The sequence below is a fragment of the Notamacropus eugenii genome, chromosome 5 (assembly GCF_028372415.1).
Source record: "Notamacropus eugenii isolate mMacEug1 chromosome 5, mMacEug1.pri_v2, whole genome shotgun sequence".
Taxonomy (NCBI): domain Eukaryota; kingdom Metazoa; phylum Chordata; class Mammalia; order Diprotodontia; family Macropodidae; genus Notamacropus; species Notamacropus eugenii.
Genome location: NC_092876.1, coordinates 370140389 through 370167741, shown reverse-complemented (window position 1 = coordinate 370167741; position 27353 = coordinate 370140389). Strand labels below are relative to the sequence as shown.

The 27353-nt window shown below is 36.3% G+C and overlaps 1 protein-coding gene across 5 annotated transcripts in view; it reads right to left on the bottom strand.

Moving 5' to 3' along the window:
• Positions 1-27353, bottom strand: part of PHKA2 (phosphorylase kinase regulatory subunit alpha 2) — a 79671-nt gene that overhangs the window by 21840 nt on the left and 30478 nt on the right. For 3 of the 5 annotated variants that reach the window (XM_072614212.1, XM_072614208.1, XM_072614210.1), the window contains exons 8-20: positions 26592-26738; positions 23736-23789; positions 22126-22248; positions 18322-18417; positions 15448-15555; positions 12854-12932; positions 11417-11551; positions 10638-10747; positions 9193-9337; positions 8871-8949; positions 6748-6917; positions 5835-6008; positions 158-246 (exon numbers count right to left, since the gene is read on the bottom strand). In XM_072614212.1, the coding sequence (XP_072470313.1) occupies positions 158-246; positions 5835-6008; positions 6748-6917; positions 8871-8949; positions 9193-9337; positions 10638-10747; positions 11417-11551; positions 12854-12932; positions 15448-15555; positions 18322-18417; positions 22126-22248; positions 23736-23789; positions 26592-26738 (1509 nt within the window). The remainder of the gene's footprint in view (positions 1-157; positions 247-5834; positions 6009-6747; positions 6918-8870; positions 8950-9192; positions 9338-10637; positions 10748-11416; positions 11552-12853; positions 12933-15447; positions 15556-18321; positions 18418-22125; positions 22249-23735; positions 23790-26591; positions 26739-27353) is intronic. The other 2 variants (XM_072614209.1, XM_072614211.1) reach the window with 2 other exon arrangements.

The following is a 27353-nucleotide window of genomic DNA, read 5'->3' as shown; positions in this document are numbered from 1 at the left end:
TATGGAGAAAAGGGAGTTAAGAAAGACCAAAATTTTAGGGATCAAGAAAATGAATATTTCTTTTTTGCATTAACCCTTTCTTTGCCTAAAAGGAGAAAATAAAAGAAAAAAGAAAGAAAAAACTCTCTATTTGGCTCTAATATCACAAACATGTTACCTTTACTAGAAGAGGTTGTGGAGAATCAACAAGGTTCAATGATTTCCGATGACCACTTCGAACCTCAGTTGGCAAGGACATAGAAACACCTGAAAAGCAAAAGAATTAAAATGAGGCTTCTTGAAGAAAGGTAATAAAATATTTTCCCTATAATGCTCTAGCAATCAGGTAATACAAATTACTGTGTCCAGGATAAGCAGAGTCCAGATCCTTCTATGACTTCAGATCCTTGATCTAATTTGCATCTCCCACCAAGTTTAGCTTCCTTTGCTCTGTGGTCTATCTCTTGCAGTTGGATTTTTAAGTTTGGTGCCACTCACAGGGAATAAAGGAGTTTTATTTTCTAAAGCAAGTGAGAAATCAGGGCAAGAGTTGCCCTATTTATGTTTCCAGACTTCACAGATTTATGACTTCTTCTAGGGAGCAGGGGTCTTAGGAGACAGTTTAAGAAGTTGCTAAAAGGCCAAAAAGCACTTCATCACTAGGTGGTCAACCCAGTGAGGATGCTTGTCTCTGAATATAGTCTGTCCTCTGATGACTAACAGGTGGTCTTTTACCAGGATCACACATAAAACTTTTAGGAGGACCTGAAAGACCTGCTCTGCTGCTCTAGCCCTGGGAAACCCAAAGTCAATTCCACATTATTTTAAAACTTCAAAGTAGAACTTTTCTGGAAGACTAGTCATTATATAAAACAAAAATAGAGTGAAAATTCATTAGCTAAAGACATCAAAAGAATTAGAACAACAAAAAGATATTTTACCATCCAGGCCATAAAGAAAGCATGTAGAGTATCCTGTCCCATATGTTGACTCTGCTGAACTACACTAGACTTTCAATGAGTGAGTTCCCTCTTATATTGGTACAAAGAAGGGGCTCCTGACCTATGGCCTCCTCTCTGACTAATATCTAAATTTCATAAACATCTAACCCCTGGGTTTTGAGACTGAGGCTCCAGCACCATCTTAGTCCTTGGGCTCAGAGAGGCACAATGCTGGATCGTTAATTAGTTTGTCAGCTATTTGCCTTCTGTCACTGTATGCTGGTGCCTGATTTTAGCTTTTGTGTACTTTTTTCCTTCCTTTTTGAACATTTTATGAGGGCTCAAAGTTGTCTGGGGCTCATTCACAAGAAGATGAAAAGAATAATGTGAAGAAAAGAGCATGAAGGAAAAAGCTTGAGCCAAGTGCAAAGCATCCCTGAATGAATTCTGAGTTAGAACTCTGGGAAAAGCTGTCAACTAAGGGTGTATCATTATTTGCTAGGCAACTATATAAGTGAATAATACCAGTTTCTTGAATGATGTACTACTGTGAATAAAGCAATAGTGGCTTGATAAGTTTACACACACACATACACACATACACACACACACACACACACTCATTACTCCCTTTTTCACCCTCTCTGCCAAATATTTTCTACTACCTCTGCCAGGCTACTTCTTAAAAGCAAAAAAGGAATGGCACTTATATTGGCAAGCTGCCTATCATTTCTGAGAGCCATAGTTTTGTTGTCTTCATTGACTAGCTTCTTTTTGGACATAAAGCAAATGAGATGCTCTAGGTACTAATCTGTATTTAAGTGACTTTAATCTGGATGTGGTTAAATAATTTTTTTTCTTCAGTAAAACTTTCTCCTTAACTTTTATACTGACAAGGCATTATAAAATGGTATTACCTTAACAAATGCTGAGCATTTTTAAATTGGGTAGATTAAGAATTCTTGTTCTACAAGGAAATTTGATTTATAAGGGAAAGATACCCTCAAGAATAAAATTTTGAAAACAAAAACTTAAATGATTCCACTAAGAGGGAGCATAGTGAGAAGACAAGTTGCATGGTGTTTATGCAATGAGTAAATGTTAGGCATGTTGAAGAATGAAAAGAGGTGGGGCATATGATGAATGTGAATGATAACAAAAGGGTCTCTTTAAATTGGGAGCAAGGGAGAGGAGATGATAATAATGAATGACAGACAGAGGAATAATTACTCAACTTACTTATTTTTGTTTGTTTTTCTCTACTAAGGAAAATGATTTTCAGAATGGGCCATATACAGCAAAAGGCTATATATGAGAACCTAAGAGAAGATTCAAAATATACACGACCTTAGACATACATTTTATATTTCTTCATATAAAAAGTAAACACTCTGTCCTTGTTGAGGCCCTTGCAATTAGTCCTTGTATACCTTATATTTCTTTTGAATCTTGTATGTCAAATTTTCTATTGAGTTCAGTTTTTTTGTAACAAAACCCGCAAGTCTGACAATTCTTTGAATGTCCATTTTTTTTTTCATTTAGGATTATCCTTAACTTTGCTGAGTATGATACTTTCGGTGAAACCCCAACTCTTTTGTTCTTTGACATATAGTGTTTCAAGATCTTTGGTCTTTTAGTGTTGCCGCTGCTAGGTCTTGTATGATTTTAATTGTGGCACCACCATATTTGGTTTTTTTTTTTTTTTGGTTGCCCGCAACATTTTCTCCTTGAGCTTAGGGTTTTAGAATCTGACTATGCTATTCCTGTAAAGTTTTCCTCACAGGATCTCTTTCAGTGGATTTTTTCTATTTTTACTTTCTCCTCTTGTTCTAACACTTCAGAATAATTCTCTTCAATTATTTTTTGAATTATTGTATCAGGATTCTTTTTCTGATCATAGCTTTCAGGCAGTCTGATTATTCTCATGTTTTCTCGATCTGTTCTCCAGATCAGTTGTTTTTCTTACGAGATGTTTCACATTCTCTTCTATTTTTTCAGTCTTTATATTTTGTTTTATTATTTCTTGGATCTCTTATAACTTCACTGGCTTCCCCTTGTCCAATTTTAATTTTCAGAGTCATTTGCTTCCATAAGATACCAGATCTCCTTTTCCAATTGGTTGACTTTCTTCTCATAATCTTGTTTTTCTTGGATTGTTCTTATTTTTCTCAAAGTTTTTTCCTCAGTCTCTCTCATTTGATTTTTAAAGCCTTTTTAAAGTTCTATGAATTTTTTTTAGGCAGGTGACCATTTGATGTTACTCTTTAGGGTAGAAGACTCTTTTTGCTTCAGTATCCTCCTCTGAAGATGAACCTTAGTCTTTTCTATTTCCATTGCAACTTTATATAGTTGGCTTCTTTCTCCTTTGCTTGCTCACTTTTTTTTTTTTTTTAATATGTAGCAGCTTAATAATGTAATCACCTCTCAGGGTATAGGGGATGGTGCCTCTGGGCACAGATCCTCCTTCAGTTTCTCTCCCTAGTCTGGAAGTGAAACCAAGAACTCTGGCCTGTAAGTGCCCACAGTCAGCAGCATCCTAGCCCCACTGCTTCTGCAATGGGCATGTCCTGGTTCTTTCTCACCCAGGGCCCAGCGCCTTGATAGCACAGATAGGCCTGGTGTCCCTTAATGGCAGAGGTTCCCTCAATCTTTTCCAGCTTAGATGCCCAAGTTCCTACACTGTCTGGGAGGTGAAAATTCCAGTGGAAGGGGCTGAGGCTACCTCCCAATCCAGCTAGCTCCAGGGCTTGCTGCTTGCTGTTTCAGTGGAACTAACCTGGATGAAGGTGTTTACGCTTCACAGGGACCAAATCTTGGTCCCAGGATTTTTCTTCAGATCTTATCCCACTGTCCCAGGAGGACCACTGTTCTTTCCCTACTCGTTTATTTTTACTGCTCTACGTTCACCCTAAACACTATTTTGTCTTGTTTGTGGAGGAAATCTGGAGAGCTTATAATTTTCTGATCTACTCCACCATCTTCCCAGAATCCTCTCCCAAAGGATAGCTTCTAAATATTTAGAAAGAGATAAGATTATCACTATAATTGAGCACAAGTTAATTAAGAAAAAGTCATGTCAGACTAATCTCATTTTCTTTTCTTAATAAGATCAACAGATTGACAGGTCAAACTGACATGGATTCCTGCAAGTAGTTCAACAAAAATTTCTTAAAAAGATATTCTTGTGTAAACAGTCATGGGAAGATATGAGTTGGCTAACAGTACAATTTAGGTATATTCAGAAATGGCTGAAAGACCAGACCAAAAATCAGATGATCAACGGAATCATGTTTACTCAGAAAGGTATGAGATACCTTTCTGGTAAGGACATTCCTGTCCTTATTCTTTTCATCTTTTTTTTTATCAATGATCTGGATTATGATCTAGAAATTTGTAAAAGACACAAAGATAGGAGAGATACCAAGTATTAGATTATTGAACTGTGATCCCTAAAGATCTAGAGAAGGCAAGAAAAATGGGTCAAACGTGGTTAGATGAAACTTATCTGATATATATATATATATTCTTACATATGAGTCAGGAGGTTTTCTTGTAAAAAACATCCATGTATTTAAGTAGGTTTCAAGTTTTGTATGACTCAACAGTGTAATGTAACATCCAGAAAAGTTAATATGATCTTACTCTGCACTTAGAAGAAGGGAAGGCTACGTCCCTCTGCACTTGATGTTTTAACATTTGGAGTACTGTGGTTTAGCTTTAGACATCATGTTTTACAAAGTATACTGACAATCTGACACTCAGGATGGTAAGAAGACTGGATACCATGACATCTGATGATGGGCTAAATGAACTGGAGAAATTTAACTTGGAAAAGGCAAGACTTGGGAAGAAGTGAACATAATAGCTGTCTTCAAGTACATATAATGACTAGAATGCAGAAGAGGAATGAGACTTGTTCATTTAGTTCTAGAGTGCAGAACTAGAAGTAAAGGGTCAAAGTTGCAGAGAGGCAAGTTTTGGTATGACATGAAATGGGCTACTTTAGAAGGCAGGAAGTCTTTCAACAGAGATTAGAATGTTACAGAGGAGGTTTCAGGTCAGAATGAATTGGACTAGATGATTTCTAAGGTCTTTTCCAACTCAGAGATTTTGGGACTTTATGTTTTTCTAAATAATGTAGGTTGCAGGTACATGTGCTTCTCTTTAAAGGGGCTGAATCATTCAGTTCTAGCCAAATTTATATAATAATTAGCTGTTATAAGGCTAATTAAAACAACATCTAATGCCTATTATAAAACTGCCTATATTTGGAGTTCCAAATATTTGTGGACACAAATATCTTTGATCCTCTCCCTCTCCTATTATATACTTAAATAGTTCAAAGACACACCACTTCATAGTTGTACATGCTGCCTCCATACTATATATCACAATACCTTCATGCCTTAACAAATGGTCTCTGTGAGTTACTATGGCAGAATAAAAAATCATCATCTGGTGGTCAGTCCTTTGATCATGAGCCTCTGAATTTCATTAGGCTGGGCCTCAAATGACAGTATAGTTTACTTAATAAAATGAACTATAAAGTGATTTAATTGTAATTAATTTTATCTTTTAAAATATTCTCTCAGGGCAATTTAGCAGAACTTTCAATCTTAAAGGGATGTTAAGAGATAATGAATCCAATCCATCAATTTCCATAGATGAGGAAACTGAGATGAAGAGAGGTAAAATGGTTTGCTCTCAGTCAGATGGGGGAAAAGGTTTCTCCAATGAGTTTTCTACTAAAGTCACTAGAATTCTATCTTGTATAGGTATAATAAATATTATTTACAATATTTAACCTATTAGCAATCTAAACATCAAAGTATCTTGTAAGAATATGATATTCAGGACTGAAAAGATACACATAACACAGTATTTTTAGTTAGATAAGAATGATAAGTAGCATACAAGGAATTTCCAAACCCTTTTCCTTGGCCATCATGGAAAGTATATCCCGTGTAGAGTGAATGGCACTAAAAACATGGCGGTCTTCAACAGTCTTACAAAGTGTAGGGAGATGGCACTTAAGAGCTGTGCTTTGTAAGAGGTGGTTGATGTACTGGTCAAGCTCATCTTGGATTTCTGAAATCAGATAATCACACAGAAAATTCAATCAAAATAAGCTCCAGAAAACTTAGTTCCCACAGACAAATTCAAACTAGAAAAACTACTTAAAACAGATTTAGAAGGTAGAAAATGTTTTTATACCTCTATTCTTTGGTTCCTATTCTGGAAAAATAATTCTACTCTAGAGGGGAAAAAAAAGATTAAAATGTAGCCACAGTGCAATATTTAAAACCAGAATAGCTACGAGTGAATTCAACAAAATAGCAAAAGTAGCTTTAATAATTTATGTTTACTGCCAATAACTAAACTTAGTATCACTGAGTATGATCAGGCAAGAAAAACTAAGAGTCAACACCCAATTTTGGGGTGGAGGCTTGTAGGGAGAGAGAGCATAGATTACCTCTTTGTTCTACCTATTGATATTAAAACAGTCATTATTGAACTTCCACTCCAAATATTCACATTTGGGCTGGCACTAGAACATTTTTGATCATAAACCTACACAACATGAGGAATCCTGTTCAGAATTTTACATTGCATTACTAATTTCAGCCAAAATAATGGGTATCATTTGTAAAGGATTCTTATTTTCAGTACTTGAGGATTGAGTCTAAGACTGTTTTTAAAATTGTTCTTATACATTTTAATATTTGAAAGGGCAATTATTCTTTGAGTTTGTGGCTTATTGTAATTTTGCCATAAAACCACAACTTTATAAGCTTCACAGAACACATAAAATTATTTCAGAAAGTACCTTGATTATAGATATCTTCTGAATATCCATCTAGATCATATTCACTATCAGGACTGTAGCTTCCATCACTGGGATCATCAAATAACTTCTCATCACCATCAGGATCCAGGAAGGTCAAATCCGTATAGAATGATGTGGTAAGGAATTCTGAAAGATTCCCTAATTTCACTCTGTAAAGAGAGAACAATGACCAAAATAAAAGGCAGGCTTTTTATTTATTTTCATCATGCAAAGTGGAGACTTCTTTAAGTCCAGGGGGCACTTTTGCCAGTGTCATCACATTATATAAACTGCACTCTATGTTGGCCCACATAGCAATAATAATTGTAGCTAACAGTCAAGAGAAAACAAAAATCTATACAAAGCAGTAAGCCAAACAGTCCAAAGTAGAATGGAAAAATTCACTGAATCAAGACCAGAATCAAAGATTTATTATCTTTGAAACTATCCTAATAGAAATGCAACATTTCATTAAGCCTAAAAAGGTTTCTTTTGGAGAAAAGCAATAAGGCCTATTAGAATTAGAATCTCACTGTGGGCAGCAGTAGAAAATTTTTCAGGAAGCTACTGCCAGATTCTCCAGTTGCTACAGGCCTACTAGCCTATGATGAAGAAAATTATATTTCGGCTTAAACTTATTTTGTCATATTTGGGGGCAAAAGGGAAGTAGGAATGTATGGTCCTTTAAAAAACACCTCTTTCAAAAATCCAATTATAATTCTCCCAGCTATTAAGAAAAGTGTTTATTGAGTAAATTTAAGTATTCAATTAACAGTAGACATACAAGTTGGACTTCCAAGGATAAAGGGCTAAAGAAAAGATTTCTTACAACTCTAGGTCAGTCTTCCTCCCACTACTGGAGTTGATATCGCACAATGCTTTCAGCTTTGCCAAAAAGTAAAGACAATACAAGGAGCTAGAGAAAATGTTCAGTTATTTGGTGGTACTAAGAAGAGAAGTTAACACTGACTAAACTGGAACTATATTGGTTTTTCCTTCTACAGAAAAAGTAAAGGCTGAAGAAATTACAATTATTAGTTGTCTCTCAAATACCTGGCAGGAAATGTATATATTCCCAGAATGACTTTTAATTTTTAAATAATATTTACAGGAGAATAGATTTTTTTTTATACTCAAGACTGAAGAGAAAATGTTACATTAGCTTTTATGTGTTAATCAACATGTGAGATATATTCTCTGGAAGAGAGTGCCTAATGTATATCTATCACTAAGTCATGTCTAATAGTTAAAGATTGTATCTAAGTCTTTATATTTCTTAATTTTAAATATGAAATCATGGTAATTAATAAAAGTGATCTTTTCCTGTTTTAACAGAGGAATATACACTGTTATCCACAGCTAAGGAAATATAACTGTTTGGGCTTTCCAGGTTTAATCCACTAATTCATTAAATGCCTCATTTTATAAGTGATTATATATATTTAATTCCTCTTTAGAAGTAGAGCATAAATCTTAAATAATAAATAAATAGGTAAAGGGCCTAGGAAGAAATGAACTGCTTCTATAGCATTAACCTTGAAAATCCAAGCTTATGAAAGGAAGGCAAATGTCATATACATTACCTATGCCTTCATCTAAAAGGTAAACAAAGCAATTACAATCTCTTCAGTAGAGACAGGAACCATATCTCTGGTGGAAAAAAAAATCCTTCCTGGCCTTTTAATGACAGTAGAGTTGAGAGTTCCAGTAGTTTCTTCAATGGTAGCAGAGTTAGAAGCTAATCTGAAGAAGGGAGAGCAATCTAATGTCTTTATTCTTGTACCTCTTCCACTGATGATGACAAGAGATCTGGACTGATCTCTACCAGGATGACACCAAAACCAACCTCAAGTACTATGGCCTCTGTTTTATCTATCCCCTATGCTATGTCATAAGCCTATAACTTTTAGCAGCTTCACTATTAACTGTTCAGAGATCAACATGTTCTTGAACATGTGTCCTATGAACAAATGAGGAAAGGACAGCAAAAGATAGGAAAATCTTTTTTCATTATTACTTTAATTACTCACTACTATTACTATTAATATGTCCTATGAACAGATGAAGGAAAGCAAAAGAAAAAATAACAAACCCCAATAGTCATTTGGCAAATAGTGAGTTACCTTGCTCCTCCAAAATATCCATCCTCCAGTTTCCTAATTGTGGCAAGCATTGCTGAATCAATATCTGAGCCATCATTTGCTAAAGGGGAAAAATGGTGTTACTTTCCTGCCATAGGAACAAATTCTTATAAGCTTTGAAAAATATCTTTTAATTAATTTTCTAGAATACACTCTGATTTAAATACTGCTAATAAAAAGTATTACAAATCTAAAAAGTCAGATGTGACCAATAAGCAGGTAAGATACAGGACAGTTATTTTGAAAGGGATCAAAATTAGCAGTTCATTTTTTTAATGAGTCAGACAAAAGTAATAAGAATTACTGAGCATTGTGTGAGTGATGGGGAAAGTGAGAGTGGGTCTCCCTGTCATTCTCCATCGGGAACAGAGGTAAGCCAATTCAATCCGAAGCATCTCCACAATCATCTCATTGTCTAAGGCCAGGTAGAAGTGATGCTGATCAGTAAACTGTGGATCAGAAAACATATTATGTACAAAGCTGAATTTCATTTCTTCTGACAAAATCACAACTTGAATCAATAAATTTTTTTTTAAATGAAGGGGGCTTCTCTAAATTTTCCTACCCCTTACTGCTTTAAGACAAATATAAGAGGCTACTATTTTGATGTGAACTCTAAAGTGAAAGGAATACTCCTATATTTATTTTTAGCATTTCAGGAGGGTGTTTAAGTTCCTTTCCTAACAAGTCTTTAAAAACAAATCAATACCTACTTTCTACTTCTTCCAGGGCTGCTGGGTCCAGGGGTAATATCAACAAGCAGCAACAAAAGAGTAAGAAATTCAAAGTTCTACTTTTTGATTTCTAGTAAGACTGAAGGAAGAATAATGTTTCATAAGTTAATGAAAGTCAAACTGTTCTCTTGGATACAAAAATCTTATGCACTTGGAGCTATATTTAAAATAATAGCGGAAAACTCAAAAGACACTAGATTAAGTGAACAGTTTTCTGAGGAAAACTGCTGTGTGCTGGTTGAGTTTAAAAAAATGACTAAGGAATGCAAGATACTCATTACGGTGTATAAAGCATCAAGAGCTGCACTTTTAATAGCTATTTTTTTTCTTTTCTATCCTCCTAAATGTATGGATAGGTGGCTCTATCTTTCCTCCAAAATACTTAATCTCCATTTCCAATGGACTATTTTTCTTCTCTGAACATAATTCAAATATATCTCTCCTTTAAGTAGTAATAAACAATTGGAAATTATATAACACCTTTCACAATTTACCAGACTTCACAAACATTATGTCAGTTCATCATGTTACTTCAAAAATTAAGCTCTATTAAGGGAGAGGGGGACTATAATTTACAAATCACAACTGCTTTGTGATTTACAAAAAGTAAATGTAAATAGTCATTGTGGTCCGTACATGAAGACTTTCACACAATATCATTCTATATTCTGGATCAAATATGGAATATTAAAGCTATAGTTCTGGCAATTCAAGATATATGTATATACATATGTAACATTTGATGGAGCATATTTAAGAAATTTTATGTGACATTCTTGGAGAGGATGAAAGGAAGGAGGAAGGGAGAAAGAAAGAAAAGAGAGAATATGAATTAGAAGATGCACTAAGTATCTTTCCTTATCTAGCTTTCTACATTTTAAACAAGTCTACTACTGACACAGACACATTACTGTGCAAACGAGAGTCTAACAATCAAACAAGCAAGTATTTATTAAGCATCTACTTTCCAATCAAAAGGAAATAAGATTGTTTGTTGCTGGTTCATTGTCCTCACCTGAGGGGTAAAAGTAAATATTTGATTCCTAATCACATAGAGTTTGGAGGTTCCAAGAACACCAATATGTCTATACGGTCGCCCACTTAGTTTCATGTTCTTATTCCGTCCTATTTACAAAACAAAGGCAACAACCAAGCTAAGTGAAATGTGATTATGACCAATCTAAGGAGCTCTTGGGGGGAGAAAACACAGGTAATGGAGTTAAGAAACCAAACCTCTTACTATTGAACATTTGGGATTACAATTCAAGGCTAGTTTCTTTTAAAATTATGTGAATAGAATATTTTCTGATAATACTGAAAAAAAATTCATCCATAGCTACATTAGGTAACTCTGGTCATCATTAACTTCCAAGTACTTCCAATCAATTTTCTAAGATTACAAACTGCAGAGCAGATGTCCAGTTGTAATGGGAGAAGGAGTTCCTTCAGCAGGAGTTCCCTATACCAGTGATATGACAGGTCTGCCCTGTCCTACCCCCATCTCCAGGTAATTAGTTGCAATTTTCAATATGGAGCTTATTAAATTGTTTGGAAACAGATCTAGGAAGTGATATGTTTCTCTAGGTAGTGATAAATATCTATCTGGAAATCAGATTAACAATAGCCTGAATGGAAGAATCATGGGCATTTTCTCATGGGTATTTTTACAAACTTCACAGTGAGATCTGTTAAACAATGATGCCTCCATTTCTTTGTACTTACACACACAGACACCCTTGGAAATTAAACTGATAAAAGTTTTTCATCATAAAGACAGTGGCTTTACAAACCTACCAAGCCTGGTGTATATATGGCTAAGAATTCGGGCTGGTTGTACTCGGATTGGATGAATGTCAGCAATGCTCTGCACGCTGAATCCATGCTTTCTTAGCAACTCCTTAATTTTATTTGATTCTGCCAAAACAGTGACTGGGAACAGAAAAACAAAACAACAACAGAGGATAACTGAATCACTTCCAGAGCTCTTAGACCACAGGTTGTAAGGGGTCAGACAATTGGTTGAAGGAGGTTACTGGGAACCCTTTGCTGGCACTTGGAGCACGACTCTGTTGCACTGCCTATACGTGACTCCAGGTCCCAGGAAGAAAAGGAGGTACACTAGTAGGAGCAGAAACCCTGGACGCAGTTCCAGGGTGGAAAAGAGTACTTGTTGTTACTCACAGACCAGAGCATATACCAGAAGAGAAGTAACCACACCTCTACTTAGATCGTACCAGCTTGGAAGAACTGAAAACCTACAGACTTCCAGAACTAGCTCTGAAAATAGCAACATGGAAAACCTGAAGGTTGGGACAGTGTTCCCTTTACCCCTGGAGCAGAGTCCAACTTCAATATGAAGTTAAAAGTCAAGAAACAGGTTGGAAAAAACAAGTAAACAACAACAAAAAAGAACCTGAACACAGAAAGTTAATGTGGAGACAGGAAAGAGTAAGACAAAACTCAGAAGACAACGAAGTCAAAACAACTACATGTAAAGCTTCAAAGACAAATGTGAATTGGACACAAGACCAAAAAGAATTCCTGGAAGAGCTCCAAAAGGATTTTGAAACTCACATACAAGAAGAAGAGGAAAAATTAGGAATACAAATGTGTGATGCAAGAAAATAATGAAAAATGAGTCAACAGCTTGGTTTAGGTGGCACATAAATATTCTGAAGAAAATATCTTAAAAAACAAATTGGCCAAATGGTAAAAGTGCCACAAAAATCCATGGAAGAAAAGTACTTCTTACAAAGCAGAACTGGTCAAATGGAAAAGGAGGTACAAAAACTCAGTGAGGAAAATAATTACTTAAAACTTAGAATTGGGCAAGCGGGAGCTAATGACTTCAGGAGATATCAAGAAACAATCAAACAAAGCCAAAAAAAATTAAAAAAAAAAAGAAAATGTGGACTATCTCCCTGGAAAAACTAACCAGGAAAATAGATTTAGGAGAGATAATAATTGGACTACCTGAAAGGGCAGATATGAATGAATTATAATCTGTAGAGTTTTAAGGAATATCTACATCAATGAGATCACAGATTCACTAAAGTATTTAAATATATTATTTGCTACCAATATTGTTTTTTGCTTTTGGAAGATACTAATTACGGTATTAAACAGTTGTTACTAATGTGTACTGAACTGTATGCACTATTTCATTGAGAAGCAATTAAAGTAACAGTTATTATTAAAAGCTAAATGTGAATAGACAGTACAACTACAAACCTTGTACTACAACATCAGGTTTGACTGCTGTTGAAAATCTTCTATTTAAGGGATCAATTTCTCCAGTGGCTAGGAATCCCTATAAAAAAGAAGAAATGAAAAACATGGTTAATTTTTTTTATTAGTACTATAAACATGGTGTCTAACCAAAACCTTGTCCCAAGCCTCAGATTTAGAAATAAAAATGCCTAATCTCACAATATGTAGTATGGCATATTTAAGAGTACTTCTTCTATTGCAACAATTGACTACAGAAAAATATGTCATTAGTATTCAAGTAGAGACCATCTGGTTTGTCCTTAGAATCCCTGGCCTCCTTCAAAACTCAGATCAAAACCTCCTCTCACATAAGCCCTGTCTGATTCCCTCAGCAGCTAGGGTTTCTTTTTCATAGCCCTCTCTCTATAGTACCTTGTTTTACTTTGTACCTAATTAAACATGCACATTATTTCCTCCACAGAATGAAAGCACTTCGAGGGAATTTTTCAAATTTTTCTATCTGTATAAGCCCCTAACACAATGGCTGACATATAGTAGCTACCTACTTAATGCTTGGTGACTGACTTAAGCAATATAGTGTCAGTCCTTCCACTCGTTACTACTTCTCATCTCTTTGCTTGCTCACTCAACAATGCTTAGAAATATTAGCATCATTTTCATATATTATCGTTTTTATTTACTCATTTCAGTGGATGGTGTTGTTTAAATAGGGTTAACACAGTCAAGATTTTGACATCATCCACTTTACTTTGCATGAACACATCGCCAATGAAGGGACACCCCCTACATGTTCTGGATGATTTTCCCCAACCTATTACAACAGAGAAATCCAGAGGAGTGCTCTTTCCACCCCACACTACAGCTCTCCCCATTTTCCTGATTTGCTATACTATTAGGACTGATTAATTCCTCATCTGAGTTCCAAATCACTCCACGGTCAGTAGCCCCTCAGTGGGTATTTTTTGAAGTACTGGCTAAACAATGGTGGCAGAGTTTACAGGAGCAGCAACATCTGAAAAATGCTGGACTATTTACACCACTACTTCCATTCTCTGTCAAATACTGAAACAATGCTAGAAACAGGAAACTTCTGGCTCATGAACAGCTGATTTCATGCACAGGCTGAAGAGGCAGTTTTTCTGGTGGTGTGCTTTTAGGGGCCCTAGTAAGCCATCCCTCCCTTTCCCCTCAATATTTTTCACTGATACTAAAAATTGCACCATTACTGAAACATTCCTATGGATAAAGCATTAATGATTCCAAGTAAACTTTGGGGGAAAGGCAAATAACTTTGGGAGGGGAGGACATAGATCTCTCACAACTTAATGTCAAAAAGACTATCAGATGCTTTTTCTATAATACAGAATATAACCCACGGATAAGTCTTATAGCATATACAGATAGCAGAGAAAGCTAAAACAACTCCATTTTGTCTGCAGTTCCTCTATCTTGACTCTGATCCTCTTTGCATTGTAACCCCCACACCTACGTACCTGATCCATGATTATGGACATGATGATGCCCTGATCCATGCACAGATGCTTGAAAGAGGAATTGCAGGTTTCTCTGAAATTGTACCAGTTGCAATTTCTTACAGCACAATTGTAATCCATTATTTTGATATGCCACAATATGTTTCCTAAGTGATGGGCACAGGTTTACTTTCCAGTTCTTTGCCACTACAAAAAGACCTGCTATAATTTTTTGTTAACCTATGGGTCCTCTTCTTTTTTCTTTGATGTCTTTGGGATATGGGTTGAGTGGTGTTATTGCTAAATCACAGAGTATACACACAGTGACTTTTTGAGCATAGATTCAAATTGTTTTCCAGACTGCCTGGACCAATTCACAGCCCCATCAGTAGTGCATTAATGCACCTGTTTTCTCACAGTTCTTCCAACACTTTCATTTTCCTATTTTTTAAAAAACAACTTTGCAAATTTGGTGGGTTTGAGAAGAAACCTCAAAGTTGTTTTAATTTGCATTTCTCTAATAATTAGTGATTTTTTTCTTGTGCATTACGTGGTCTTCCTCAGCTTCCAACATTGCCAGGCCTGACGCTGTTGCCACAGTTTTTCAGGGCATTACTGGGAGGCTTGTAGTTTGGCCAGCAGCTAGAATTAGACAATCTAATTACATCCGGGGTCAGGCAAGACCAGTGGAAGTGATCGGGGAAACCATTGACAGGTTCTCACCTGGAAGAGGGCTAAGTAGGGTCTGAATTGGGAAGTGAACAAACATAAATCAAAAATTCAGGTCAGGTTAGTACCTGCTTGTCTGTGGAACAAAGATCAAAAGACAAGCAGAACAGAATGACTGCTGAAGTAAGAGGGATTCAGGTCCTCAATGCAAAGTGTACTGCAGAGCCAACTGTTTATTTGCCTCAACCTGACTCCTCTAAGCTTTAGGTTAAATACAACAGCCGTCAATTTTACAGAAGTAACATACACCAACAGATTTCTAAAGACAAAAACAGAGAAAAAGGGTTTATTTTCCTAGGTTTTGCCTCTTAGGAAACTAGAAAAAAGAGTGCCTCAGTTCTTTGAGCTTACTAAACCTCAAAAGTAGTATTCCAGTTTGTCAAAATCTCTTACCTCTGCCAACAGGGAACTGAGGATATACAAAGACTGGCCCCACAAATGAGGTATCTTCCCAAGTGGAACTCTGTCTACGGTGTGAGGATTCTTATATTCTTCATCTACCTGGAGAAGTAAATTCACAGAAGTCATATAGTGAGTCAATCCAACTTAAACAGATGAGTGTAGCCTGGACCTGGGAAGCAGGTAACTTGGGTGCTACTACTCCTAACTCTGCCAATAACCAGCTACATGGTCTCGAACACATCATTTAATCTCACTTGACCTCAGTTTCTTATCTGTAAAATGAAGGAGTTAGATCATCTCTAAAAGACCCTATGTTTTAATAAATTATTATCTCGCATGGGTACATGCCTACATATACACATACACATAAATGGAAAGATAAAGAACAGGAATCCTGGCCTCTGTTCTTTGATTGTGTCTCTTATCTTCTAGTCATAAGGAATCAGAATTAATATACTTTAGAGATCACATAATTCAACTCCTTCATTTTCTAGATTTGGAAACTAAGGCATGGGATAGAGGTTGGAGGGGTGAAATGACATATCCAAGGTCACAGAATTAGTACAAAAGATGGAACTAAAGTTCAGATACACTGATTCTAAATTAAATGCTCTGTATGCCATACAATGGTCCTCAATTCAACAATTAATGACCTGCCATATGACTTCTCAGTCCTATACAGTAAAACATTGTTCTAGAATAATTCATCAAAATACAGATTTGAATTTATCAGCGATTAAACCATGATCCTTAAATGTAAACTCTGTAGGTTAAGCACAGTAAGTCTATAATATTGGTCATACTATCCCAAACTGCATTCCAAAATATCTACTTTCAAAACAAGACAATATGTGATCATATCACCACAAGGTGGTACTATTTACTAAGAGAAAACTACTGTAATCTGGAAAAACAAACAAAAGAGGGGAAAAATCTATCCAATCATTGCTCTCAGAAACAGAAAGGATCTCAGAGGCCCAACTGGTACCAAAACAGGAATCTCCTCTTTGACATATTCAAACAGTGGCCACTTGGTCTTAGTTTGAAGCTTTCTAGTGACGTAGAAATACACTGCCTCCCCAGATAACCGGTTCACTTTTTGACAGCCTTCATTATACATAAGAAATAGGAAACTTTACTGACATGGGGTCAAAATCTGCTTTTCTACAACTTCCATCCATTGTTTACCTTCCTTCTGGAGCTTAAGCATGACAAGGTCTAAATCCTTTTCCATATGCTGGCCTTTCCAATACTTAGAGATGCCACAATACTCTCCCCTCTCTACCTGTAAGTCTTCTCTTCTCCAAGTAAAACACCTTTAGTATCTTCAACTGACATATGGCATAGTCTTCTATTTCCTCATTATCCTAACCCAGTCTATGACTACTCTTCCTTAAACGTGGTAATCATAATTGAAAACAATAATCTGGTTTGATTAGTAGGGAATACAAAATAACTATCATTTCCTGTGTTCTGGATGCAATTCCTTTCTCTCAATGGAAATTAAAACTAATATTAGCCTTTCTGTCCGCCAAAGTGCTACAGACTAATTCTGAGCTTTCAGTACACTGATACTAAACCACTCCCACTCTCACCCCCTTTCTACCTTCTTTTCTCTGTTAATGGCAATTCTTCAGGCTATATCCCTTGAATCCTGTGACAATTCTTATGTCTGCCTTTCCTACAGCACCCTACCTTCTCCTAGGAGATGTTTAAGCAGTGTGTGCTAAAACACGTACAGTCACTGCGATGTCTTCCAACTCTTGAATTTTGTGATTCTGTAGTCACAGAAAGATCAACGATAACTAATAAAATTCTGATTATGATTACATGAAAGGGGATATAATCTGAACTACAGAATAACCAAATTCATTATATGTAAGTTGCAGAGAAGGCAACCTGGACTGAGAGGGGGTTTCCATTCCTGGAAATTCCCTATGCCAATGAAATCACAGATTTAGTCTCTGTGTCCCTATTCCTATCTTAAATCCCAACTTGGCCTCTCAGGTTGGTCACAATTTCTGAAACACTTCAGTTTTACAGATGAAACACCTCGTGTTCACCCTTTTATTTATATATGTTTTACACCATACATTTCTGCCAACAGAAATATTAATTTATCATATTTTTGTGGAAAATTATTTAAAGTATTTTACATGTGTCTTAATTACCACGATACAGATAATGAAGTATCTTCAGCTTTTGAAATTAAAAAAAATTTACAAATTACCTTCCTCTCATCTTATGCATTCTATTCACTCTTTCCACCCACCATCAATTTTGTATCTTGGTCACATCAAAATCTAGGACACTTGGAAAAAGCAAAAATTTTTTAAGGAATGTTCTTGGAATTGAATAATTTAATCTCACCAACGAGTGACTTCTAATTGCTGATTTAAATCCAAGTTTCAAAAACAGCTTAGAGAAAATATTTGGGTCAAAGAAAAGTCCTAAAAAAAAGTCCACAGACATATTTAGGGAGGTTAGGTATAATTTTCCACGGATATCTTCTAAAATATCAGACAACAAACTGTGATATTTTTGATGAAAGCTAATAAGAAGCAGCAGTAAAATTTAGGTGATTATTGAAGGTCCTCCCACTTTAACCTGAACATATCTGAATTTTTCAAGGAAGTATTTGTGCCAAACATCAAACATGCTATCTTGCCCAAGGTTACTGTCCAGAGCAAAAGTTATAGATAACTTAATCATCTGGTGAAGCTATTAAAAAGGTCTCAGAAATAATTTCCTCTGAGAAAAAAGGATACCATAGCTTGAGGAAAGAAATTACAAATAGGTGATTCAACAACTAACAAACATCAAAGAGATGACAAGAAAAACCCAGATTCTGCAAGATCAACTTACCTTGTCAGGGGGAATGGCATATAGTTCTGGCATTAGATGTATTCCATTCTTTCCTCTAATTAATATTCCCTCCAAGGCCTCTCGGTACTCTTGGAGCTAAAAGTTGACATCATTCCCATACAGAAATAAAAAAAAAATTACCACTCATATTGGTGCTTTTAAAATTGAAATGTAATGCAATATAGTCATCATTGCATGAACTGCAAAGTATTAATTTACTGAAGCAGCTTAATGGGTGAAGGGGAACAGAGAGACAGAAAGTCTTGGATTTGTGAGTCAGACACCTTGGATTATAATCCTAACTTTCTTACTTACAAATTATATGAGTGTAGACAAGTCAATTAACATCTCTATGCTTGAGTCTCCTTATCGAAAAAATGTGGATAATAATACTTTATGCTATATACTGCTGGGTATATACTGCTGTGAGGATCAAGGAAGAAGGTATGTAAATGGAGTTATAAAATATTGTTAGCTCTTATTATTATTAAACCTAACAATAAGTTATAACTAAAATACATGACCAAGAACTCTACACCAATGTTCTCATCTCAAAGGATGTGAGAGTGGGAGGTTGAGAACTGCATTAGGTATATAAGGTCACAGTGTTGGAGAAGAGACTGATGATACTCCACTTGGGCAGGAAAAGTAGTTCATACACAACTACTGAGATCACAGAATTCAGGGCAGGTGACCTGACTAACCCTGCCAGAAGTGGTTTAAGGGATGTATGTCTGGAGGGGTGCCTGATCAATGTGGTTGGTTTATATGATGTGAGCCTTTGGGGTTAGGAAAATGCTATTTCAAGGAGAGTGTGGGCATGCCCATTTGTGCCTTGAGAGAACCCGGACCACAGATGGTTTCTAGTGAGGACTTAGAGAGCATAGAATCTAGGTGGAGGAATCATCTGCCTGTACCGTGCACCCATAGGATCACCAATCTAGAGACAGAAGGTCTTCAGAGCTTGGAAGTGCCATTGTGTACCTATAATTTTAAGATTAGAAACTTAGTTTCAGGAAGGTTAAATCACTTGGCCAGGGTCACATACGTAGTATTGGAAGCAGGATTTAAACCTAGGTCCTTTGTCCCTAGAACCTGGGTTCCTAGCTAAAGAAATAGCAGTGGTTGGTCAAATTACAGTTAGTGCAAAAGCACAATGCAGAAGCAGACATTTCCTCACCTGCTGAGTAAAGCTCCAATCTCCAAAAACTTATCCTGTTCCCTTGGTAAGGCAAGCCCACTCTCCATGGGGAATATTTTTCTGACTTAGACAAAGACTCGAGTACTTCGAGTTCATCACGCTGGTCAGAGATACCTTGATCAATTTTTTATGTAATTAATAATATGTGAGACATTGTAGGGTTGTCTAGAGCTATTATTTAAATTTTGTATTGTTATTTAATGTCACACATGGCTGTTTTTTCTCCCCAAGCTGACTGCAAGCTTCTTTAGGACAGGAGCCATCTCTTATAATTCTCTTCTTAATGGTACTTACTGTGCAATAATATATATCTTGAATAAAGCAGGTGCTCAAAAATATATTTATCTATTTGCTATGAAAAAAAATCAGCACTGTATCACCCATCTAAAGTAATTTCCACAGTGTAATATTTACCATACTGAGAGATCAAACAAAACGTGGCAGTCATTACAAAGGAAAATAAGAGTTAAAAGCTGAAAAACTTAAACAAAACAGGTAGAAAAAATTTTTTTAAGGTGTTACATGGTCACTCAAATAAAATTCCTTCTGTGGAGAGGCCAGTTTTGTCTGTCAGCCAAGCGTTTCATTTCACTGTTCTATCTGGGAGTGGGGTGGGAACAGGCAAGATTTTATCTGTTTAAAAAAAATTCTAACTATGAAAGGGTCACTTGTGGAAAAGTCCTGGCAACCTGATCTACTGCACTACTGGGATGGTGAGGAAGGGAGGGTATTGTATGTTTTACGACCTGATTAGAAATACATCGAGTGTCAGGCATACTAATGCATCATTGGCAGACTTGTGAATTGGTCCAAACATTCTGGAAAGCAATTTGGAATTATGCTAAGAAAGTGACTAAAATTTCCAGCACTTTTGACTCAGAGGTTCCATTGCTAGGCACACATTCTCAAGAAAATCGAAGACAAAAAGAAAGGCCCCATAAAAACCAAATATTTCTAGAGACATTTTTTTCTGTAGAATCAAAAAACTGCAAACACAGCAGATAACCTATGGATTGAGGAATGGCTAAATGATAAATGGATGTAACTGAATATTACTTTACTGTAAGACACAATAGATAGGATGAATACACAGAAGCATGAAAAGTCTTGGATGAATGGGGACAAAGTAAGCAGAACCAGGAAAACAACATCCACAATAACAACACTGTAAATGTGAACAACAACAGAATGACAGACATTGAATGCTGCAGAAATGTAATGACCAAGTTAGGCCCTAAAGCAGAAATCAGACAAAATGCCCATCCTATTCCTTCCCTGCCTCGTCACAGAAATGGAAGGTCATGGGTGTGCAACAGTGCATAGAACTACAGCTTTTTGAGGCTTTGAGGTTTTTAAATATAAATATACACACATATATAAGCATACCTACATTATATGTATATACATATATACATATATATACATATATACATATGTGTATGTATGTATATATGTGTATATGTATATATATACATACATACATACACACACACAGAAAGAGAGAGGGGGAGATTAGTTTTGCTAAACTTTTTTCCTCCCTTTTTTTCTTCTTTATTATATGGGATAGATCTCTGGAAGTAGTAAGGAAGGAATACAACGAAAAATATAAGTGATATAAAAGCAAATTATCATTAAAATCTATTTTTAAAATAAAAAATGTTTATAGTTTTCCAACTTTTCATTGTTGGAAAATTGTTTGGTGAGCCAAAAACTGGAATTCAAAACCAATCCCTTTTAGGTCTCTTTACTTCTGGGATAAACAAGGGAGAAATATACAGGCCAAAATGGTCACCAGAACAAGAATCAAAATCAAAAGAAATAGAGGGGTGACTCTTGGAAGACAAAAATTTTAAATTTCAAACTCACTGGCAGCAGTGGAACTGCATTCCTGAGCAGTAACAGCATTCAAGAATAATAAGACATATTATTTATCCCACCCAAGAACATATAGTCTGGTGGAATGGCAAAAGGCATGAGAGGCAGCAACGTCACCTGGTGTTCTTTTAAAAAGCACTAACATTCATCATGCATACAGGAAAATTATTTTAAAAGTTAACCAGTCAAGACAATTTATTTTAATGGAAAGTACAAAAATTTTGCATGGGAAATATTTTAGAGCACTTTTTTGTGACTTTATTGATAGGCTGCGTTGAAGGAAATATGTTGACATGAAAGCCAAACAAATGTGGAGAATGACCTTAAAAACAGCATCTGTAATAAAAGTATTACAAAATTCTGGATGAAATTCAAAATCTTGCATCCAGAATCAACACTTATGGATTTGGGGAAGGAGATAATATGGCACTGGTAGGGAGTACAAAATAATGACTAATCTTAGGACTGAACAGTAAATAATTATTTCATCACACGAGGAGAATGACTAATAACAATGCCCAGCAATTCAACAGAGTAGCACAGTGAAAGGCAGCATTGCTTCCTGGGTCACAATTTCTAGTTCTGCTGTGCCTCCCTATCTAAGAGGGTTTCTGGGAGAACCAAACAAGTTACCTCCTTCTGTGCCTGCTGCTGTTTTGCTCCTAGTACACACTTAATGTGTGATGAATAAATGATACACGTAATCATGAATAGCTAGTTATTATTACCTGTACTGCATCACCACTGAATACGCCATCTATTATGAAATATGTCCAGAACACTGGCCACTCACATTCTATGTTTTCAAAGAGTTTGAGTTCAGCAGGATCATAATGTAGTCGATTTGGGTCCTGAAAATTAAATAGTCTTTCTAGGTTATACATGTCCATATATTTTATGACTATATTCATTTTACTAGGGGCATTCAGACAGTCACTTGCTGGGAATGCTGTTCAAGTATGGGCTGAACAGGAGAGACTCTGAGGTCCTTCCCAAGTCTTAGGGTATATATATGTACATATGTGCATGCGTGCATGTGTGTGTTGGGGGGATATAGGGTAAGGTAGGAGGCATTATAGTGGAAAGAACAGTGTACTCAAGATTTGAGTTTGAATTCTAGCTATAGGAGTTTGGATAAGTCATACCCTATTTAGACCTAAGTTTCTTCATAAAATAAAATAAGGGGATTGGACCTGATGATCTAAAAGGAGCCTTCTAGCTCTCTAAGTAATGGATGTGGTATTGAAACTTTTTTTCTTTGGAATAGGGGTAGTATAAGGCTTCAGAGGTTCCAGACCTGTGGTTTCATCAATGTGGGGAACTCCTAGGACAAAACTTCCCTCCACACTGTAGAATGACAACTTGTCTATATCTTGTTATTAATCTAGAGTCCACGGACTTGGTCCAAAAAAAGATTATAACTATTTCAATATAATTGGCTTCCTTTGCAATCTTAAGCACTTTATTTTATGCTTTTAAAAATATGATTGCGAGAAGGGGTTCACAGACTTCATCATATGGCCAAAGTGGTCCACTGCACAACATGGTTCTTAACCATGTTTAAGAGTCTTAACTCTCCATCTTAGAGAGTTTCCTGGGACAAAGAGAAACTAAATGATTTGCCCATGGTGTGTCAGAGGCAGGACTTGTACTTTGCTGACTCCAAAGCCAGTCCTCTGTGCCATGCTGCCTCTAGTACGTATTCTAGAAGATATATATGGATCACATGTTTTTTTGTATAGTGCTTAATAGAAAATAGATAAGAACTGAACATGCCTTCTTTGTTATGTGTCCTGATAAATATCTCACTGTATCCAACAGTGCTGGAGTAAAAATGTTCACTTTTTTATGCTGATTGAACTGCAACTTGCATAGTATTTAGTGCACTGGCCTTACGATCAGGAAATGTTTGGTTCAATCCCACCTCAGACTCTCACTAGCTATGTGACATTGGACAAGTTATGTAACCTCTTTTCCTCATGCATAAAATGAAGATCCTGGACTCAGTGGTCTCCAGGATCCCTTCCAGCTTTAACTCTATGATTAAGCTGGCTCCGTGTTCTCCCTCCCATCTATCCTCCACAAAAAGGAAAGAAAAAAAATTCTTTCCTGGTATATTGTCTATACTTCTCTACAAGATAAATCTCAACACTCAGCTTGGTATTTGGATAGTTTTCATATTCCAATGGATAACCCCACACTTGCTGACTTCAAAATTGACATGACTCTCTCAACAAATGCTTCTGTCACATAACAATTAAATAAACTTTGCACAAAACTGTGGTGAGGTGGATTTGAATCCTTAAATGTGTCTTGTCAAATGCTTTTGAAATACAACCTCTCTTGGGGTTTTATAGCCATCTCGAAGAAATCGACAGCATCCATAACGTCCCTGGTAGAGAAAAGAAGACATACAAATAAATGACAATGAAAAGGAAAAGTCAAACTTGAAATCATTATAATGCCTGATCTTTGTCTCCAAGAGATGATGCACATCCCTCACTGTACATCTAAAGTGTGCTTTCATCATGGGTTTTCTGAAGTTGCTAAATTTGTTATTTTGATGAGAATTATGAGATCCTTCAAAGCTATTTTCCTTTTTTTGCATAATGAAATGTTTGTGTTTTTTGATGACTGATAAGTTTATACTAAAAAATAAAATTTAATTTAAAAAGAAGAAATAATGAAACATTCTTTTGAGTAGAGAAGCTGGAAACAAAGAGTATAGATTGTATACACTGTCAGATTCAATGTGTTGGCTGGGTTAATAACTATCTTTATTATATACTGTCTTACACATTTTAATTTTTAGTAAAAGTGACTTCTCCACTATGCCCTAGGGACCACATCATTCTACAAGATCCTATCAGTCCTGGTACCCACATCTCATCACTACTCATCTCTGCCCCTCTGATTAGTGGGCAGAGTCATGAACTTCAAAACCCCATTCGAGAAGGGGGTTTAGATCAGACATTTCCTCATTCCCCACCTGGCTTCATTACTTTGAAGCTTTTCTGACTTCAGTACCCCCCCACCATCTCACCTCCTCACTTTGCTTTTCCTTTTATGTGTTGTTTTCTCCCATCAGATTGCAAACTCTTTAAGGGCAGGAACTGTCCCTAGGGCTTAATAAATGTTTACTGACTACTATAAGGTTTATTGAGCGGTAAGGTTATACCCAGAAATGACTTTGAGAATTAATAAAAGGCATTAATAAAACTTTTAAAACAATTAAAATATATCCTTTTCAGCAAGGTATTTTAAGTTTTCTAGACCCAAATTCATTTGTCCGGTCCCTCTTCTTCCATGCCAGCTTCCTTCCATCTACCTTCATTTGACTATCCCCAGGATGAAAGATGCTTCATTTACGTTTTTATGTGCCATAATAGCAAAGTAAATTAAGGCTTGGTCAATACCTATGAGGGGATTTCCAGTGGATAAGCCACCTTCTCCTCCAATTTACCAAACCATATAATAATTTATCGTTTGAATAGCTGAACATCTGAATATATTCTTTTCTGATTGAGATGGGAAAACCCTAAGTATGTATGATCCTCTAAGAATCAAAAAAGTATTTTTCACAGAGGCAAGGTGAGATGGCTAAATGCCAGATTTCAGTTTGAGAACCCTATTTTTTTCATTGCAAGTTTAATTTAGCAAACATTTATCCTAGCCTACCTGTAGCAGGCCTTTGGAAACATGCTTTAGATAAGGACTGGGTCCCTGCTCTGGTAGAACTAACAGTCTAGTAGGGGGGAATGATACAAAACATAGGAAAACAGTAACACATGCTGGATTCACTGGAGTACAAAGTGCTTTATGAGGTCCTGGGAGCAGATTGATACTGAGGGATTTGGGGAGGGGATCAGGAAAGGTCTCATGAAGGATGTGACCCTTCACAAGATCACCATCCATTTCCCATCCTTTTATTAATAAGGGGTCCTCCCCAAGGATCAGTTCTAGGCAATCTATACTTTCACCTTTGCTGAGTTCATCTGCTCAGAAAGATTTGATTACCTCTATGCAGATGAGGCACAAATTTACATCTCCAGCCCTAATCTCGTCTGATATTTAGTACCGTTGTCAATGACTACATGTTCCTCCTGGTTGTCCCACAACCACCTCAAATATATCCAAAACAAACCTCAATCTATCCCCATTTGTTTTGAAGGCACCATTATCTTCCCAGTGATTTAGGATTCTAAATGGAGATGTCTTTGGTGCTTCCCTTTTCCTCACCTCATGTTATCTATTTATTTATCAAGTCTTACCAGTTCTACCTCAATAACATCTCTTATAGCCCCTTCTCCATTCACACAGTTACTAGTATAGTTGAGGCCTGCAACACCTCTCCCCTGGATTATTTGTTAATAGCTTCCTAATTGAATTCAAAGCTTCTAGACTCTCATCTCTAATCTGTTTGACACAGAACCGCCAAAATTTTTTTCTCAAGGGATAGTTCAGAGTATGTCACTATTGTGCTCAAAAATCCTCACTGACTCCACAGCACTTCTAGGACAAAAGAAATACAAACTCCTTAGTCTAACATTTAAGGTCACTCATAATTTGGTTAATTCTTACTCTTGCACACTTATTTCATTTTATTCAACTTTGCATACTCCATTTTCTAGACAAATTGGGATGATACAAAGATGTTTCTGAGAATGAAGGAGGGGGGCTGAAGGAGCTTTAGGCTTAATGGCTTCAATCACATAAACAAAGAAAGAATTATCTGCCTATTAGCAAGAGTATGGGTGAACTTGAGGTTAGGGGGGTTTGAGTAGAGAAAAAAATGGTTTGGAAAAGTCAATGCAGATTAAACCAAAATCACTAAGAGCAGAGTGAAAAGATCAACAAAAGCAGCAGTGACAATCCAATTAGGGATTAATTAATTAACCATAAATCTGTAGGGGATAAAAATAGTGCAATTTTGTGAGTCTACTAGGATTTCCAATTGGCTATAACTTTTGGTAGCATCCTCAGATTGGTGTACCAATCTGTGTAACAACTGTCCACTACTACACTTCACCTCAGACGTCTGTGTTGCAGTGGTGAGTAAACTGATCTGCTTTCCACATAGAAAAACCAAACCAAACAAAAATCCACACTCAAGAGTGAAAGGCAATAGTTTAAAGAGACACAACAGTTTCAATTCATTATGGATCAGAAAGGCATAAATTTAACAAAATCTTACCTGGAGTTTGGCAATGATTTCATTTTTGGTCTCATTCACAATGTTCACATCTTCCACTGCAAATGCAGGGTAAGAAATGATGGAAAGAAGTCCAGCATCAATCTCTTTAGACGTGGATGCCCTTGGCAGCATTGACAAGAGAATTGACTATAAAAAGTAACCCCCCCAAAAATTTTACTCAAAGGAGTACCAATTATAAGTGATGATATCCATAAATAACAAATTGAACTCCTAAATTGTGGTACAGAAGAAAGCACACTAGACTGAAAGTTAGGAGACCTGGGTTTGACTCTTGATCCTGTCATTAACTAGCTTATATAACTCTAGACAAATCATTTCACCCAGATTTGGAGTCGGAAAACTCAGGGTGGGGTAGGGTCAATTCCTAACTCTGCTGCTTATTACTACCTTAAAGAAGTCACTTCTCTCTGGGCCTCAGTTTTCACTGAGAGGGTAAGACTTCTGAAGTCTACTCTATACCTAAATCTGTGATTTCATAACCAGACATTTTATTAAACATTTCACCAACTTTTCACTAATAGGGTAGGTGTGGTAGGAGAGAGAAGTCGGGAGAAGCTAAAATAGCTTAATGGTTATGTTAACAACCCTTCTACTACCTTCTTCCCTATATCCTCTCCACAGACCCTGATGAGACATATAGGAAGGGATGACAGGGCTTCCTGTGTCTATTTGTTTGCTGTACGTAAATGCCTGGGTTGCTTCCTGGTGAGGAAAACCGACAATAGAGATCAGAAAAGGACA